This window comes from Callorhinus ursinus, unplaced genomic scaffold (assembly GCF_003265705.2).
Source record: "Callorhinus ursinus isolate GAN/ISIS: 27379988/994484 unplaced genomic scaffold, GSC_fseal_2.0 scaffold3, whole genome shotgun sequence".
NCBI classification, from domain to species: domain Eukaryota; kingdom Metazoa; phylum Chordata; class Mammalia; order Carnivora; family Otariidae; genus Callorhinus; species Callorhinus ursinus.
This window is the reverse complement of record NW_027397065.1, coordinates 57,342,959-57,359,262: the sequence shown is the minus strand read 5'-3', so window position 1 is coordinate 57,359,262 and position 16,304 is coordinate 57,342,959. Positions and strand designations below refer to the sequence as shown.

Here is a 16,304-nt window from a genome sequence, read left to right as displayed (position 1 = left end):
GCCTACACATCTTCGTCAGAGATGGTACTTGAAGTATTCATATTAAATAAAAAGAAACTTCCCATGGTAGAAGAGGGATTGCATTGGTTAGGATAAACATTTGTTGATTAAAGAGGATTTGTTTTTAAAAAGAGACTTAATTGGCATAAAAAATTGTTTTACAATCACTATTTTTTCAGTTGATGCAAATTCAGTATTTGACCATATCTTTGAAGTACAAATATATCACTTATGCACCAAAAGGAATAAATAGAATTTTTCTTCTTGAATTTTATAAAACTCATTATACATAGCACAGGTGTTCATCTTAAAAGTTAGAGTTAACAATCTCATGCTATAGTGGCTTTAAAGTAGTAAAAGATATATCTTACCTCTTCCCACTGATGTATGTATCTAATTAACCTTGAAAGTCGTAATAAACGCAAGAGACTGAGAATTTTTGTAAACCTCACAATGCGAAGTGCCCTGGCTGTCTTGTAAACTTCTGAATCCATTCCTTTTTCTACAATGAGAAAGATATAATCCACTGGGATTGATGAGATGAAGTCAACCACAAACCAGCTTTTTAAATAATTCATCTTGATCACTTTAGGGTCCAGGATGATTTCAGAACTGTCTTCATTGACAGTGCCAGTCCTAAAATTCATTATCAGGTCCAAAAGGAAAACTGTATCTGATGCCACATTGAAAATAATCCATGGTGTTGTTGTTTGCTCTGTAAAGAATGTGATTCCAACTGGTATGATGACCAGGTTTCCAACCATCATTATAAGCATTATTAAATCCCAATAAAACCTACAACAAATAAAAAAATCAGATTTTAAGATATAGACAATAACCATTCTTCCCCCATCATAACAAAAATTACCGATTTATGGTTAAATAAATGAGTAAAAGAACAAAGTCTTTGTTTAGTAAATAAGGAACTCCTTCAATGGTTATAAATTTAAATCTAAGTAAATATATTTCTAAAGCAAAGCATTGTGTTTATAGAATTCTAAAAATTATTTGATATGAAGTGTTACTGAAATAAATTCAAGAACACTCATTCCCCCATTTATCTGGTAAAAAAGCAAAGACAACCTCCTCGATGTTAACATGTAATATAGATGGAAATAAAGGAGAAGAAGCATCAGACCAGAAGATCTACCTTAAAAAGCATTTTTGTGAAGATTCTCTAGAGATGCTTTGAAGTACCTTATATGTCAAATTACGATCAATGATTCAATCAATGATTAAAATAAATACTAAAATACTGGTACACTAAAAATATTGGTACTATAAATTATCTCTAGGAGTACGGATTGGGTCAACCATAAATTGCAGGCTATCCCATGGCTTCATTGCATTCCAAATATTTATGCTTTCTTCTTTTTTAGTTTGAAATGAGAAACTAATTTTGTTCTAAGGCTAAAAATAATTGAACAGACCATTCTAGATTTTAAACTAGAATCTATCCAAAATTCCCACTTTTATCACTGTTTCACTGAACAACTACTTTAAATATATTCCCACTATTTTCACAGATAATTCTTTCTAAAATTTCTGATTTAATTTTCAATACATCTATGATTACTAGCTACCTTTTGAAACATTCTTACCTTATATTAAAATTGGGAGAAAAACCAATAAAATATAGTATAGTATAATATAGTTTAGTTATTTTCATGCAGTTTATTTAAAGTCTATTGACAGTGTAGTGAACAGACGAGGTAACAGATTACTTATATTTGTTACAGTATACACTTATAAAAATGAAGAAGCAGATCAACTAGTACAACCTTATAATCATGAAATAGTCTCCAGAAACATGAGATCCTTCATCCTATTCATAGATATCTTCTTCTGGCAGTTTTGTTGTATAAATGATGTAAATTTCTTCTTTTAAAAAAAGATTGTATTTATTTGAGAGAGAGAGAGAGAGAGAGAGAGCGCGCACGAGCAGGGGAAGGGCAGAGGGAGAGGAAGAAGCAGACTCCCATCATAGCCCGGTGTGTGCTCAGGACCCTGAGATCATGACCTGAGCTGAAGTCAGACTTAATGGACTGAGGCATCCAGGTGCCCCAATGATGGAAATTTCTATGACAGAAATTTCTGTCAACGAAGATCTCTTTATTTTACATTACTTCTCCTATTTAGACTACTTGGGCTACATTTGGTAAGGTATATAATTGCATAAACCTTTCAAAGTTACTATCATATCTGGTTATGAATGACTTGGGATAAAACTAGTTGTGTAAGAAAGAACTATATTTAGGCCTTTTCTCCCCTTGTCTCCACCCCCGAGGATTATGTAAAAAGTAAATGTTTCTCGTTTTGAAGATTTCACCCGTCTTTGTGTCACAACGTACCGACACAGTTACGGACAAGCATACAAATACCCATGTCAGTCATACATCCTGCACTGTCAATTCCAATGACATATTTTCTCTTTTATTCCCCTCCTCTTTTAATGGAAGTGCAAAATGTGCCATTTAATACACCAAGGACAGAGGAGAGATGTAGAGGAGATGCAATATTGTAATAGCTATTTCACAAAAAGTGACATCATTGAACTCTAAAATGAAACCCTGTGTGCTCTGAGGATTTTCACTTTTCTGGCCACTCTTACCAGTCTCTTCTGTGAGCTCATCCCTCTGCCCTCCCCTTGAAGGCTGCCGTTCCCCTGGGTGTCACGCATAGTCCTTTTCTCTTCTATTCTACACATGTTCTTTGAGCAATATCATAGACTCATCCACATCCTTATGATTAATTCATAACTGATGACTCCCAAAAGCTCCACCTCTGGTCCATTCCTGTCTTCCAAGCCTCCAAACCTCCCCATCAGCAGCCTATTGGATCTATCCCCATGCAAAGCTCACACTCACGTCACAGCAGGCATATGCTCAAACTCATCACCTCCCCTCTCATACAGATTTCTCACATGTTCCCTAGGCCAGGGAATGGAACAACTCTATACTTTATTTGCAAGCCAGAAACCCTGGAGAAATCCTAGAAAACTCCTGGCCTCAAATCTACTCAATCTCACATTAGGATGTTTGGTTCTAACACCCACGTATAAGTTGTATTCATCCATTTGCCCTTTACAATTCCCACTGCAACTATCTTCAACTAGAAATTCTTCCCAGCTGTTTAATTTGGAGACAAGTTATTTAAATTCTCTAATCCTAAAATTTTCTCATCTATAAAATGAAGATTATTATAGAACCAAATATGTAGAGTTTTATAGATTAAATGAAATAATATATGCAAATCATATATCCTAGCATATAACAAATCATGGCACACAATGCTGGTGGCCTACTTAGTACTCCTTACCTTAGTATTTCCTTACCAAAAGAAAAACAATTTTGCAGAGAGCAGCCAGAAGCCCATTGAAAAAGTACTCACTTTTACAGTCATCCTTATATTTCTCTCATTAAGACAGAAGATATTTTTAAAGAAAAATAAAACATATTCTATCATAGCCTCTGACTCAATAGAAATGAAGAGGATAAAGTGACATCTATTCATTGTTGGAGCAATAATTTTTATCACACCATAGCTTTTTATCAGTGGTACTTAATATAGTCTGAAGGCATCAGAAATCTCATTATCAATATAAAGCTCCATTAAATCTTATAATTTCCTTTTAAAGTATCACTGACTCTATTTTACAGACATAAACACAGATCTTGTTATAGACTTTGCATAATATAACACTTTCTTCAGTTAACATGGATTCATTCCTTATCTAGCCAAGGAAAATACAGTTGTCACCCACTCTAAAAGTATGATATAACTTCTGTGTTTTAAGCAAAGAATATGTTCCTGAAAACTGACCGCATGAGACTCTCTTGCCTACCTGCCCCCAAGTTTCTTTTCTTGACTCTGCTCTGAAAATGTCTCTTGAATACTCAGGCTCACCCTTTCTCTTAATTTTTAATTTCTAAGTCTTATACATGTTATTATGGAATAGTCTTTCCTATTCATTCCTCTTTCTATTCCCACTGTTATCTAGTTTGGGCAGAACTAGTTCTTCCTTAGAATAGCTCAAGTTTTCTGTCTATGGAATCTGACCAGTTTTAACCATCAGTCCCAGAGTGTTATGTTATCTAACACATAACTTGCCAGGTCAAAAACCATCAATGACTCTCTTAAGTAAAAATAACTCAGCCTGATTTTCAAGCCACTCTATAATACAGCCTCCTTCTCCTTTCCCAGCCTCTTCTTTAACACTGTATGTGGCAAGAACATAACTTAAGCAAGAAAGTACTTACTCTTACCTTGCCATCATGCTCATCTAGGTAAATGTACAGGAGATACAGTTTCTTCCATTCTATTTATTCATTTTCCTATTAGCACTCTACCTACCCTTTAAGTCTTGTTCTGATACTGAGTTTCTTATTTGTTTTTTTTTTTTAGCAACCCCCAGAGCAATATATATTTTCAGCATGCTTCTTATTTTATTTTTCCTTTTGTTACTAATTATTTATTTTTGTTTCTTCCATCATTCCTGGATTTAAGTTCTTTTAAAAATTTTATTAAGTTTTTAACTTCAATTCCAGTATAGTTAACATAGAATGTTATATTAGTTTCAGGTGTACAATATAGTGATTCAACAATTCCATGTAGTACTCATGGATATAAGTTCTTTGAAGTTCAAAACTGTATTTTTATCTTCTGTTTGACTTCTATAGTAATGTTGACAATATCTAGGACAACAAAGGTTAAGAAGATACAGTAACTGAATTTTTAATGGAAACATACACTTCAGTGGGTATAAAGAAATCCTTTTTAATAAGACAATGAGCACTAATGGAGTAATTTCTTAACTTATCCTTTATATAACTCTGGATTTTTCTAAGTGAGGGTTTTTATAACATAGAAGACATTGTAACAAGTTAAAAGGAAACAAAGAGATTAGGAATATGTTCTGAGGTTAAACAGCCTGAAAACAAAGCAGTTTTGGATTTGACACTTGGTTTGGTATATCACAAAATCCATCTCCTGCTTTAGAGAGACAACATTTGTAAAGGATCTTGGTTGGACTTTAAAGGCAGACTAGGGTTCAAATCCCTGTTCCACTAGCTCTATGGGTTTGGGCAAGGTATTTAACTGCTGTGAACTTCAATTTTCTTACACTACTCTGAGTTTCTCTGCAGGAAGACGGCATGCAATTATGTACGCAAAGTGTAGAGTACAGAACCTGTTGTACAGCAAGTTCCTTTGAAAAACCAGCAAAGCAGAGAGGGCACTCACTGGGAAGCAACAGCCTTGACAATTACAGGAGTTACCTAGTAACCATTTTTACCTTATACTGAAAGTGGATAAAATAGACAAAATAAAATAGTATTACAATTATAATTAATGTATCACTAATAACTATAAGTTTAATTACTAATAAAATAATTACTTTTCATAGAGAAATTTTTTTTTATGTTAAGAATCTATTTTCCCCCCTATGAGTTTTTTGAAGAGAAAAAGTCCCATTGTAAAGATTGGTCCATGATATTAAACTTTGAGGAACTGAAAATTCAATCATGCTTCTTTCTTTCTTTCTACCGACTTGCATACTTCTATAAGACTTGTGGTAAATAAAGATAGCCCCCACTGACCTAACAAGAGTTCCCATGATCCTTATAATAGCTGCACTAGTTGAAATAATCTGATGCCAAATATTTCTAACTTAAAGCCTTAAATTTAAAAACTTCCATGTTCCGCTACTGGAGGTCCTTGCCTTTAAATCTGTCTGTCTAAATTATGAATGAAAGATTCTCTTTTTCTCCTCTCTAATGAAAGAAATATTTTCGTTAAGTGGAATGGAAGAAAGAACTTCTGGTTAAATCCTTGAAATGATACCAGATTTATATGTGGCCACTATTTTACCTGTTGTTGAAGTCAAATTATGTGACAAACCTGCCCTAGTATTCACTTAAGGCTCGCTGCTAAAAATTATATTTTTAGATATGAACCATAAATTGGGCATGTTTGTAAACCAAACTATTTATCAATTTAAATAAATAAACAAATATCCAACTGGATTCACTTTTTATTAAACACACAGTCCTTGCATTTATTTTTCAAATTTTATTTAAAGCTGATTTTCAAAAGTCCAGTAGCCTGATTATTAGATACATATCCTCTCTTTTAACTGAGTAGAGTTGACAAAAAATGTTACATTAGTCTTAGGTATACAACATAGTGACTCAACAAGTCTGTTATGCTATGTTCACCAACCGGCATCCTACAATGCTATCACAATACCACTGACTATATACTCCCTAAGCTGTAGCTTGTATCCCTGTGACTTATTCATTCCATAACTGCAAGCCTATAACTCTAACTCCCCTTCACCCATTTTGGGGCACATATCTGTTGAAAAATGAAGTGCCTTCTCATAAATGCTATGTCCTCTTTATAGTACATCAGTGGCAATTCACCGCATCAAATCTCAAGCAGCCAATACCTGAACTCTGATCTGAGGGGTTCTCAGACATCCTTCATCACTTTACAAACCTCACTATTTACAGACTACTCATATGGGGGTTGATGTTTTATAGGACATATGCCATTTCTAAGCTTTGCAAAGAAGTTTTCTTGATCAGGTCTGTTATCTGATCTAATGCCTTAATGTCCTGCAAGGCCACATTTACTGTCTATGGGGAGTGTGGAATAAAGGTATGAGAAAACACAGACAATTCAAATATAGGCAATTTGAAGTGAAAATACACTAGTTTTCTTACTACAGTAAAACCTTGCTAAGATCCTAACTGTAGGAACGTTTAGCCTAAGTTATGGACAAAACTAAGTTAAACCATATTTGAAGACATTTAGAGGTTTTTAAGTAAACATAGCAATTTACCCAATGAAAACATGAGATGGGTAGGAGGTATATTACATTTAGCTAATCTTATTTGTTAAAATGAGTTAATAGGATGGAAATTTATCCCTACAATGGTATTAAGATCTGTACCAATCCAGGCAAAAGCAAACATGTCTTTCCACCTCCCCATTCCTCTGCAATTTCACTTCTTCATTGTCGTTAATCTTCTCAGTGCCAACATTAATGGCTTTATATTGGTCCATTTACTCTTGTTTACAGCATTTTACAACTTTGATTCTTCACTCCTCCTGTTTGAAACTCTGTCAAACCTTCGGTTTCTACGATTCTGCATTTTCATCGTGCCTCTATTATATATTAGCAGAACATTATTTTCCTCAACATTTGCCTGACTCTTCTTCTTCCTACATTCAAGTAGACATTCTATGTGATCATCTCACTCAGCTTCTTCGCCCTCCATCACTCTCTCTTGGTCACATCAACCCCCAAATGCTAATATGGGAACATAATATGTCAACGTAACTAATATGTTAACGTAAGTGGTTCTTAAATCAATCACTGGTCTTACTTCCTGTGAAGGAGTTAAGCATTTCTAACTATGTTCACCTTCGTTAGTCCCGCCATCTCAACAGGGTTAAATCTAAACCAATTAACCTTATGGCCCAAAAATAGAATTTCCTGATATTTTTACTTCTATTTATTATAGAGCTTATATAGCATGGCAGCTTCTGCTGCTTCCTCCTCCTCCTTCTTCTTCTTCGTTCTTCTTCTTCCATTGTTTCTTTCTTTCAGCCACCCACTAGGCACAAAACTTAAAAATTATCCCTGACTATTCTGTCAGCCCAGCTCTGGCATTCAATCACTTGCCCACCCTTACATTCCTTCTAATACAATAGTTTTCATAGTCAGCTTTTCGTTTTGTTCCATCACCAACATTCTTTATGAAGTTTTTATTAGATCATTATTCTGCTTACTAATTTTCCTGTTTCTACCTGCCCTAGTAAATTACTTTCTATTTATATCCAGACTTTCCTATTGCTTGCAAAATGAAATGTAATCATTCAAAATCCTCTAGTGTGTCCCAATTCTATATCTTGAAGCTTATCTTTTTTTGTACATACTACTACATGGTCCTCAGCTAAATTTAAAAATACTGTTTTCCAGACTCTTTGTTTTTGCCACTGCCCAGCAAATGCCTGGGATTTCCTTCTCCCAAAACCCAAAATCAACCTCTTTATTTTCCTCTGTGACTGCAATGGTCAACTTAAATGCCAGTATTCTCTTTTATCTGATCCCCAGCCCAGCTGGGTTTCATCTCCCTGACTCTAACTCCTATCTCAATTTCTCTATGCAATTTTCAGCATTTGAGGGCACCTACTAATGAACAGCATCTTACCAAAATATGATGTCAATAATAATTTGATAGACCATTTAATGAACAGTGTCTGAAAATACTGCTCTTGCCCTTATTTCTAGCAAAACTGTATGTCAATCTTTTTTATACTTAAATTGCCTAGCAAACAGTATACATACTTCTGATTTCCCAATGATCAAATCCAAATTAATCACATTTATGTTAAGGAGGGATTATTAAAACATTATAAGATTTTAATTAAAGTAAATGACCATTTGTTCCTTCAGATGGTTTGGAAATTAAATAGGCATAAGCCTTTTTTATTTATCCATGAGTGGTAGAATAACGATGCATATTTTTTTTTACTCTAATCTTCTTGTTTTAGACAACAGGAAGAAAGATGTCATTCAGGGTATTTTCATTATGTCATTCAAATTTACTTCAGGGGAAGGCCACAACTTTCATTCCACTGAATCTAAACATCTGTCTACTCCTAATTGTCATACATGAAATATTATTTCTGTAAGTCTATACAGCTGTAATCAAAAGGTACAGAATAGGAAAGAACTCCTGAAGATTAAGTAGTTCTACACTGCAGTTTTCTATCTTTATGGTGACATATAGATTTTCCATAAAACAAAAATTACTAATTATAAAAGGTGAGTACAAACTGCATAAAATAGCTTCTACTGCTTAACTTTAAAAAGTTCAATCTAAAACTACCCCTTAGCTTCTTAGTATTTTCATTTGATTTACCATAAAGTAATTTTTAAAATTTTTATTCTCCACTATGACTCTCGGCACTTCATTCTTTTAAGGAAAGTAAAAATATTGTCAGTGGTCATGTCAGTCAAAATGTGTTCTAGCGCCATTCACTCTAGTGTAAAATTCATTAAGTTGACGTCTATTTTTTTTTAACTATTTCCAAGGACAGACTAAAAGAAATTCCATATTAGCATTTTACCAAGAGATAGTCCCATGACACAGACATTGAAGACATTTCTATTTTGAAGCTCAATTAAATGAGATCATAAGAGACTCTTAAGGACAGAGAACAAACAGGGTGGATGGAGGGAGGTGGGGAGGGGTTGGGCTAGATAGGCTGTGATGTGTATTAAGGAGGACACGTGTTGTGATGAGTACAGGGTGTTATATGGAAGAGATGAATCGCTGAGTTCTACTCCTGAAACCAAGACTGCACTACATGTTAACTAGAATTTAAGTAAAAATTTGGAGAGAAAAAAGGGGGAAAAAGGATAAGTGCAATAAATACAAAGCAATTGCAAAAAAAAAAAAAAAGACTATCACCTCCTAACGGCTTTACATTTGCTGATATACTTTTATCCATCCACTGCGAAATTCTGAAAAGAAGATGAGTGAATTCTTCCCTGTCTAAATACATAGCTAATTTAAGTTTTATTCAAGTTGGAGATTTTAATTTCAGAATAATTCTTCCCTCGTTGCCACCACAATCTTCCCAACCACATTGCCTGTGTTTTCAAACTATCTGGTTTATCTTTCTTGTCACTGATAATATAGGTCATTTCCCTAAGTTTCTTGTTACTCTGCAAATCCCAACAAACCCTTATCCTCTTTGTTCATGCCTAAGCTGCCAAAGCCACACAGATCTTTTGCATTATTGCTCTAGCTTGAGGGTATGATAGAAGGTTCAAAATCAGTATCAAAGCACTTACTGTGTGCCCAAGTCTGTAAAATGTTTACATTTTATGGAAGTTTTTGAAGGGGTTCAAGATCCTGATTTCTGTATATAATAATTTACCTCATTGAGTATTAAAAAGGAAAGCAGCATCAGAGCAATAAAGTATAAGTAACATTATAATAGGTGTTTTGTAAACATTGTCTCATTTGAATCGCATAACAAAGAGTTGGCAGCATTATCTAAATTTAAGAGGAAACTGAAATCCATCCAACTAAAGGACATTCTTAAATTTTGCAGGGAAGAAATGAGTAAAACTGCTTTTGAACCTGTGACCAATTATCGTGCTTATGCTCCTTCCACCATAGTCAATGCTTAAATAAATGAATCAAGGATTTAAGAGCAATACTGAAACAAAATAAAACAAATACACACTTAGTAGCACAGTAGGGCAGTATAGCCACACGTGGCCCCGCCCTTATCAGTTACCTATCTGAAATGGAAGCAAAATTGTTTTCACAAGGGAAGTTCTAGCTCCTAAGGGGAGCAGACTATGGTGCTGCAGGTATGGCTAAATGGCTGGTCTTTTGGTTTCTGTGCCTTTCAGTATGGAAGCCATTGAGAGTTTACCTACATTCCCGGAGAATAAACATGATAGTTCATCTGTCCCTATTACCATACAGTAATATACATCTTCAAAATAAAGGAGCTATGAAATTTCCTATTTCAAAAGTGATTTCTGAATTTTTTCTGCCTTGGCCTGCAAAGATATATCTCACTAGTGTTTAAACCAAAGTCAATTCAGATGCTCTAAAGGCAAAAAGCTTTTGGAAAGCAAAAGTCAAATTTATTATCAAATATTTTCTCCAGATGGTTACATTATAATAATTCCAACAAATATGCACTGGCTACCTTCTACATAGTAGGTATTGTCTAAGAAATACAAACATAAATTATATATAAATTCTGACCTCAAGAACTTCCAACTTAAAAGGAAAATGAAAAATTGTACTTAAGATAGGAGAAAGTTTAAGACATGTTCATAAATAGTATATTACAAGTACTCTGGGTTTCCAAAAGAGAAAAACAATTGGTCATCCATTTTTAAAAGTACTATTATTAAAGAAATTCAAAGAGAACATTTGCTGAGGAGGTCCTGAAGTTATATTTTATTCACAGTACAATTTATCAATAAATACGTGCTGCTTCCTAGGCTTGTCATGAAGCATACAAAGAGAATTAGACACAGTCCAGTCCTCAAGAAAAGAAGGTCTAGAAAAGATAAAAAACAGTATTTTCTAAAATATTGTAAGTTCTATATTAGACCTATAAAAAGAGCAATCCTAGGGCACACCAAGGAGAGAGATCAAGTTTTCCTTGGGGGAGGGACAGAAGAACTGGGCAAATAGATTTCAGAGAGTCAGTAATTGATACTTTATTTATACAATTACAGAAACTTGGATTGGTGTGCACAATGCCATGTGCATTCCCTGAGTTCTAAAGCTGTGCCAGTTTCTGGCAGAGAAACAGACACAAGGTACAGATAAAGGGATTAAATACCATGAAAGCTATCAGGTCTGGCGGAGTATTTACATTTTTAGTCAATGCTTTGGCTGTTATGAGATCAAACAAATCCAAGGTTACATCAAGTATTTTCCCCGTCATATATTTTTAAAAACCTTGTTTTCCCAATTAAAATGAGGGCTCATGATCAAGGACAGCCAAGAATGTGATCAAATAGAAGCTCAATTAAAAGCATTACCTTCTGCTTATAGTTATAAATTTCATAGTACCATATTTTCTTCAAAACACCTTAGAAATAATCAAAATCTACTTATTTATTTTAAAAAAACAACTTCTGAAGTTGAAAATTATTTATGTCCATGGGTTTTAGGTTCTACATGGATAATAAAATATTACTTCCATTTAGTTTATGTTTTTTTTTTCCCCTCTAAAACAATACTAAAGGTGCTTTTTCATACTTGAATTACATTGAGGTTTTCACCCATTGGCAGCTGCATGTTATCTGAGGAACAGAATGGGTGATGTGTCAAGGAAGAATGTGCTTCTCCCAGGAGCCTATGTTCCCAGGTCTGTAACAACTATCAAGGGTGTGTGGGCGGTGTAACATTTACCGTGGAATATTTAAGAACTGAGGACCAAATTTCTTTAATTGTCTGGGTAATTCACATAAACACCTGGGCATATTTTAAGCAGAACTACCAGGATGAGAAATTTTCAGTCCCCTACAAATGAACTGAATGAATACTCCACTTCAGTCCCCATATATGTATGTTTCTAAATAGCCGTAACTAGAAATATGTTTGGCATCTCTTCTTTCATCCCTCCCCTCTTCATTCAGTGCCACTTATTAAATCTTTTTTTTTTTTCTGCTTTAACAGACACTATATCCACAATAGGCTGTTTCTCCACAGATAACTGAACCCCATTAATAGGTGGGAGTTACATGAGCTTTTTCATGTAGCCCCATACCTTGTAGGAAATTTTAAAACTAACTATAAATTTATAAAATTCTGCGAGAGGTTTTTTGATTTGTACATTTCAGTTCATTTTTAAAAAGATGTGACTTCCACCTTCAGGTAAGTGACAGGTTGTGGTTTAACTTCTTCAATAGCTAAAAAAAGAAAATAACAGGGACACCTGGGTGACTCAGTTGGTTAGTGACTGCCTTCGGCTCAGGTCATGATCCTGGAGTCCCTGGATCGAGTCCCGCATCGGGCTCCCTGCTGAGCGGGGAGTCTGCTTCTCCCTCTGACCCTCCCCCCTCTCATGTACTCTCTCTCTCTCTCTCATTCTCATTCTCTCAAATAAATAAATAAATCTTTTTAAAAAAGGAAATAACAAAAACAGAAAACTTGTGAAGATATAAAATTTCCAAGTTTTTTTGGTACCAGAGAGATAACTAGAAAAAAAAAAAAAAAGGACTCAAGAACTGATCTTATATTTATCAAAGACAGCAATTCTTAAAATAATTATTTTGCTGTGTTTTAAGATTACTAACTCAAAGGTCTTTATTTCAAAACCCATAAAGTGTTACATAATAACAAAAGATTACAAGAGAAGTATCAACCTATAAAATATGTTCATGAGAATTAAATCATGCCAAAACTGTTGACAATTTAAAATCGATGTAAACATCTTAATTTACATTCCTACCCAATCTTTCTGACCTTTTCTCTCGCTAATCCTCAGCCTGCTCACGGAGCTTTAGAAAGCTAATCTAATTACTTGTCCTTTGTGCCTCCTTTTCTTAATTTCTTCTGCACAATTGCGCCCTGCAAGTGCTTGGAATACACTTCATCCCTTTCTCCTGTTCTTTACCTTCTTCATCCTCTAGCACAATCCTAAAGTCTCTAAGCTACAGTCACTACTCTTTTTCCTCTGAACCTGTGTGGCACACGAACCTTAGAATGTATTAAGCCTAATCCAGGGGCAAATAAGGGGCAAAATATATTTTGGGGTGGGAGTGAGGGGTTAGCAAATTGGCGGTGTGGAAAAGGGATTTAGGATTTGAGTAAAACTTTTTCCTTAGCCAGCATACTGCTTTTGCTTAGAGTTGTAATTGTTGGTCAATAAAAAATAACAACATATCCTAAAGACACTTAGTCTCACTTCATACAAGATTGCAAAAAAATATTTGGGTGGGCACAAGCTTTCACAAGGCTTCCCTTGGTATTTTTATGGAAGGCAATGACAACGCCTTATTGATGAATGAAGAAATAACCTCCACACTTGGCCTGGTACCCAAGTCATACAGTTTCTAAGTACGCTGGCTTTTTCCCTCACACACACACACACACACACACAAATGCTTTGTATTTTGATATGTATGTGGACAATTTTTCTAAGGTCTATTTCTCCAACTACAGTAGAAGTACTATAGTCAGGAATCACACGCATTTCTACTTTTCATTATATCCCCATTGTCTAATACAGTGTCCACAACTACAGTGAACTCTCTAGATATCTGCTGAATAAATGTATGCATGAATACTCAAGCCTTTAAGAAATAAAGGCACTGTATTATGATTTCAGTATATAAGTATCTCTTGAATATTTCTGTCTGTTTTGGGGACCTCAGTATCATGAAAATGTGGACAAGCAGGAAGGTGTCCAGAAAAGAATGGGGGGGGGGAGATGATTAAAGAAATAGAAAGCCCAGCTTCTGAGAAAAGACTTAAAAAACTGAATACATAAAACTTAACTAGATTAAAACGCTGAAGAAAAGTGAACAGATTCTGCACATTCTTGTAAATAAATAAGGACTTAGTTTAGCCTGCAGAGTAAGAGGATGGAGGAGGAAGCCATAGCACCCACATTGGCTAGTCTTGTGAACCCCAACTGCTTTCAAGAAATGAGCCACAGAGGGCAGCAATAAAAATGTTTAGAAGGGTATGTTTCAAACATCATGTTTCCCTCAGGTTACGGAGTGGTTGGTTTGATATCTGGCCTGCAATCTTCCCAGAAACTTATGCTGGTCAAGGTGGGTAGATCTGCCATTCTCTTACTGTTTGCTAAACATCCAAGGGTTTATTGCAGTATTATTTACAATAGACAAGGTAGGGAAGCAACCTACATGTCCACTGATAGATGAATGGATAAAGATGTGGTGTGTGGAGGCGCCTGGGGGGCTCAGTCAGTTAAGCGACTGCCTTCAGCTCAGGTCATGATCCCGGAGTCCTGGGATCGAGTCCCACATCAGGCTCCCCATTCTCTTTGGGGAGCCTGCTTCTCCCTCTGCCTCTGCCTGCCACTCCCTCTGCTTGTGCTCACTCTCTCTCTCTCTCTCTCTGTGTCAAATAAATAAATAAAATCTTTAAAAAAAAAGATGTAGTGTGTGTGTGTATGCATGTATATGTATGTTTGGATGTATATATATATATATATGGTATATATATGTGATATATATAATGGAATATTAGGCAGCATTTAAAAAGGATGAGATCTTGTAATTTGTGACAATATGGATGGACCCAGGGGATATCATGCTAAGTGAAATAAGTCAAACTGAGAAAGACAAATATCATACGATTTCACTCATATGTGGAATCTAAAAAGCTGGTGGCCTCACAATCCCAGATTTCAAGCTCTATTACAAAGCTGTCATCATCAGGACATTATAGTACTGGCACAAAAACAGATGCATGGATCAATGGAACAGAATACAGAACCCAGAAATGGACCCTCAACGCTACGGTCAGCTAATCTTCGACAAAGCAGGAAAGAATATCCAATGGAAAAAAGAGTCTCTTCAACAAATGGTACTGGGAAAATTGGACATCCACATGCAGAAGAATGAAACTGGGCCATTTTCTTATACCACACACAAAAGTAGACTCAAAATGGTTGAAAGACCTAAATGTGAGACAGGAATCCATCAAAATCTTTAAGGAGAACACAGGCAGCAACCTTTCTGACCTCAGCCACAGCAAGTCCTTGCTAGATAAGTTTCCAAAGGTAAGGGAAATAGGCAAAAATGAACTATTGGGACTTCATCAAGATTAAAAGCTTTTGCATGCAAAGGAAACAGTCAACAAATCCAAAAGACGACTGACAGAATGGGAGAAGATATTTGCAAATGTCTTATCATATAAAGGGCTAGTATCCAAAATCTATAAAGAGCTTATCAAACTCAATACCCAAAGAACAAACATCCAATCAAGAGATGGGGAGAAGACATGAACAGACATTTCTCCAAAGAAAACATCCAAATGGCCAACACACACATGAAAAAATGCTCAACATCACTCGGCATCAGGGAAATACAAATCAAAACCACAATAAGATACCACCTCACACCAGTCAGAATGGCTAAAATTAACAAGTCAGGAAATGAGAGATGTTGGCGAGGATGTGGAGAAAGGGGAACCCTCTTACAACTGTTGGTAGGAACGCAAGCTGGTGCAGCCACTCTGGAAAACAGTATGGAGTTTCCTCAAGAAGTTGTAAACAGAGTTACCCTATGACCCAGCAATTGCACTACTGGGTATTTACCCCAAAGATACAAATGTAGTGGTCCGAAGGGGTACATGCACCCCAATGTTTATAGCGGCAATGTCTACCATAGCCAAACTATGGAAAGAGCCCACATGTCCGTCAACAAATGAATGGATAAAGAAGATGTGGTATATATACCACATATATATACCACAATGGAATTCTACTCAGCCATCAAAAAAATGAAATCTTGCCATTTGCAATGAAGTGGATAGAACTTGAGGGTATTATGCTAGGCGAAATAAGTCAATCAGAGAAAGACAACTATCATATGATCTCACTGATATGTGGAATTTAAGAAACAAAATAGAGACTCATAGGGGAAGAGAGGAAAAAATAAAACAAGACAAAACCAGAGAGGGAGACAAACCATAAGAGGCTCTAAATCATAGGAAACTGAGGGTTGCTGGGGGAGGGGATAAGGAACTGGGTGATGGACATTAAGGAGGGCA

At 35.5% G+C, this 16,304-nt stretch overlaps 1 protein-coding gene across 1 annotated transcript in view; it reads right to left on the bottom strand.

Annotated features, from left to right (window-relative positions):
- HCN1 (hyperpolarization activated cyclic nucleotide gated potassium channel 1) overlaps nucleotides 1–16,304 on the bottom strand; it is a 413,758-nt gene that overhangs the window by 366,623 nt on the left and 30,831 nt on the right. The window contains exon 2 of the mRNA XM_025866650.2: nucleotides 372–795. Coding sequence (XP_025722435.1) covers nucleotides 372–795 — 424 coding nt within the window. The remainder of the gene's footprint in view (nucleotides 1–371; nucleotides 796–16,304) is intronic.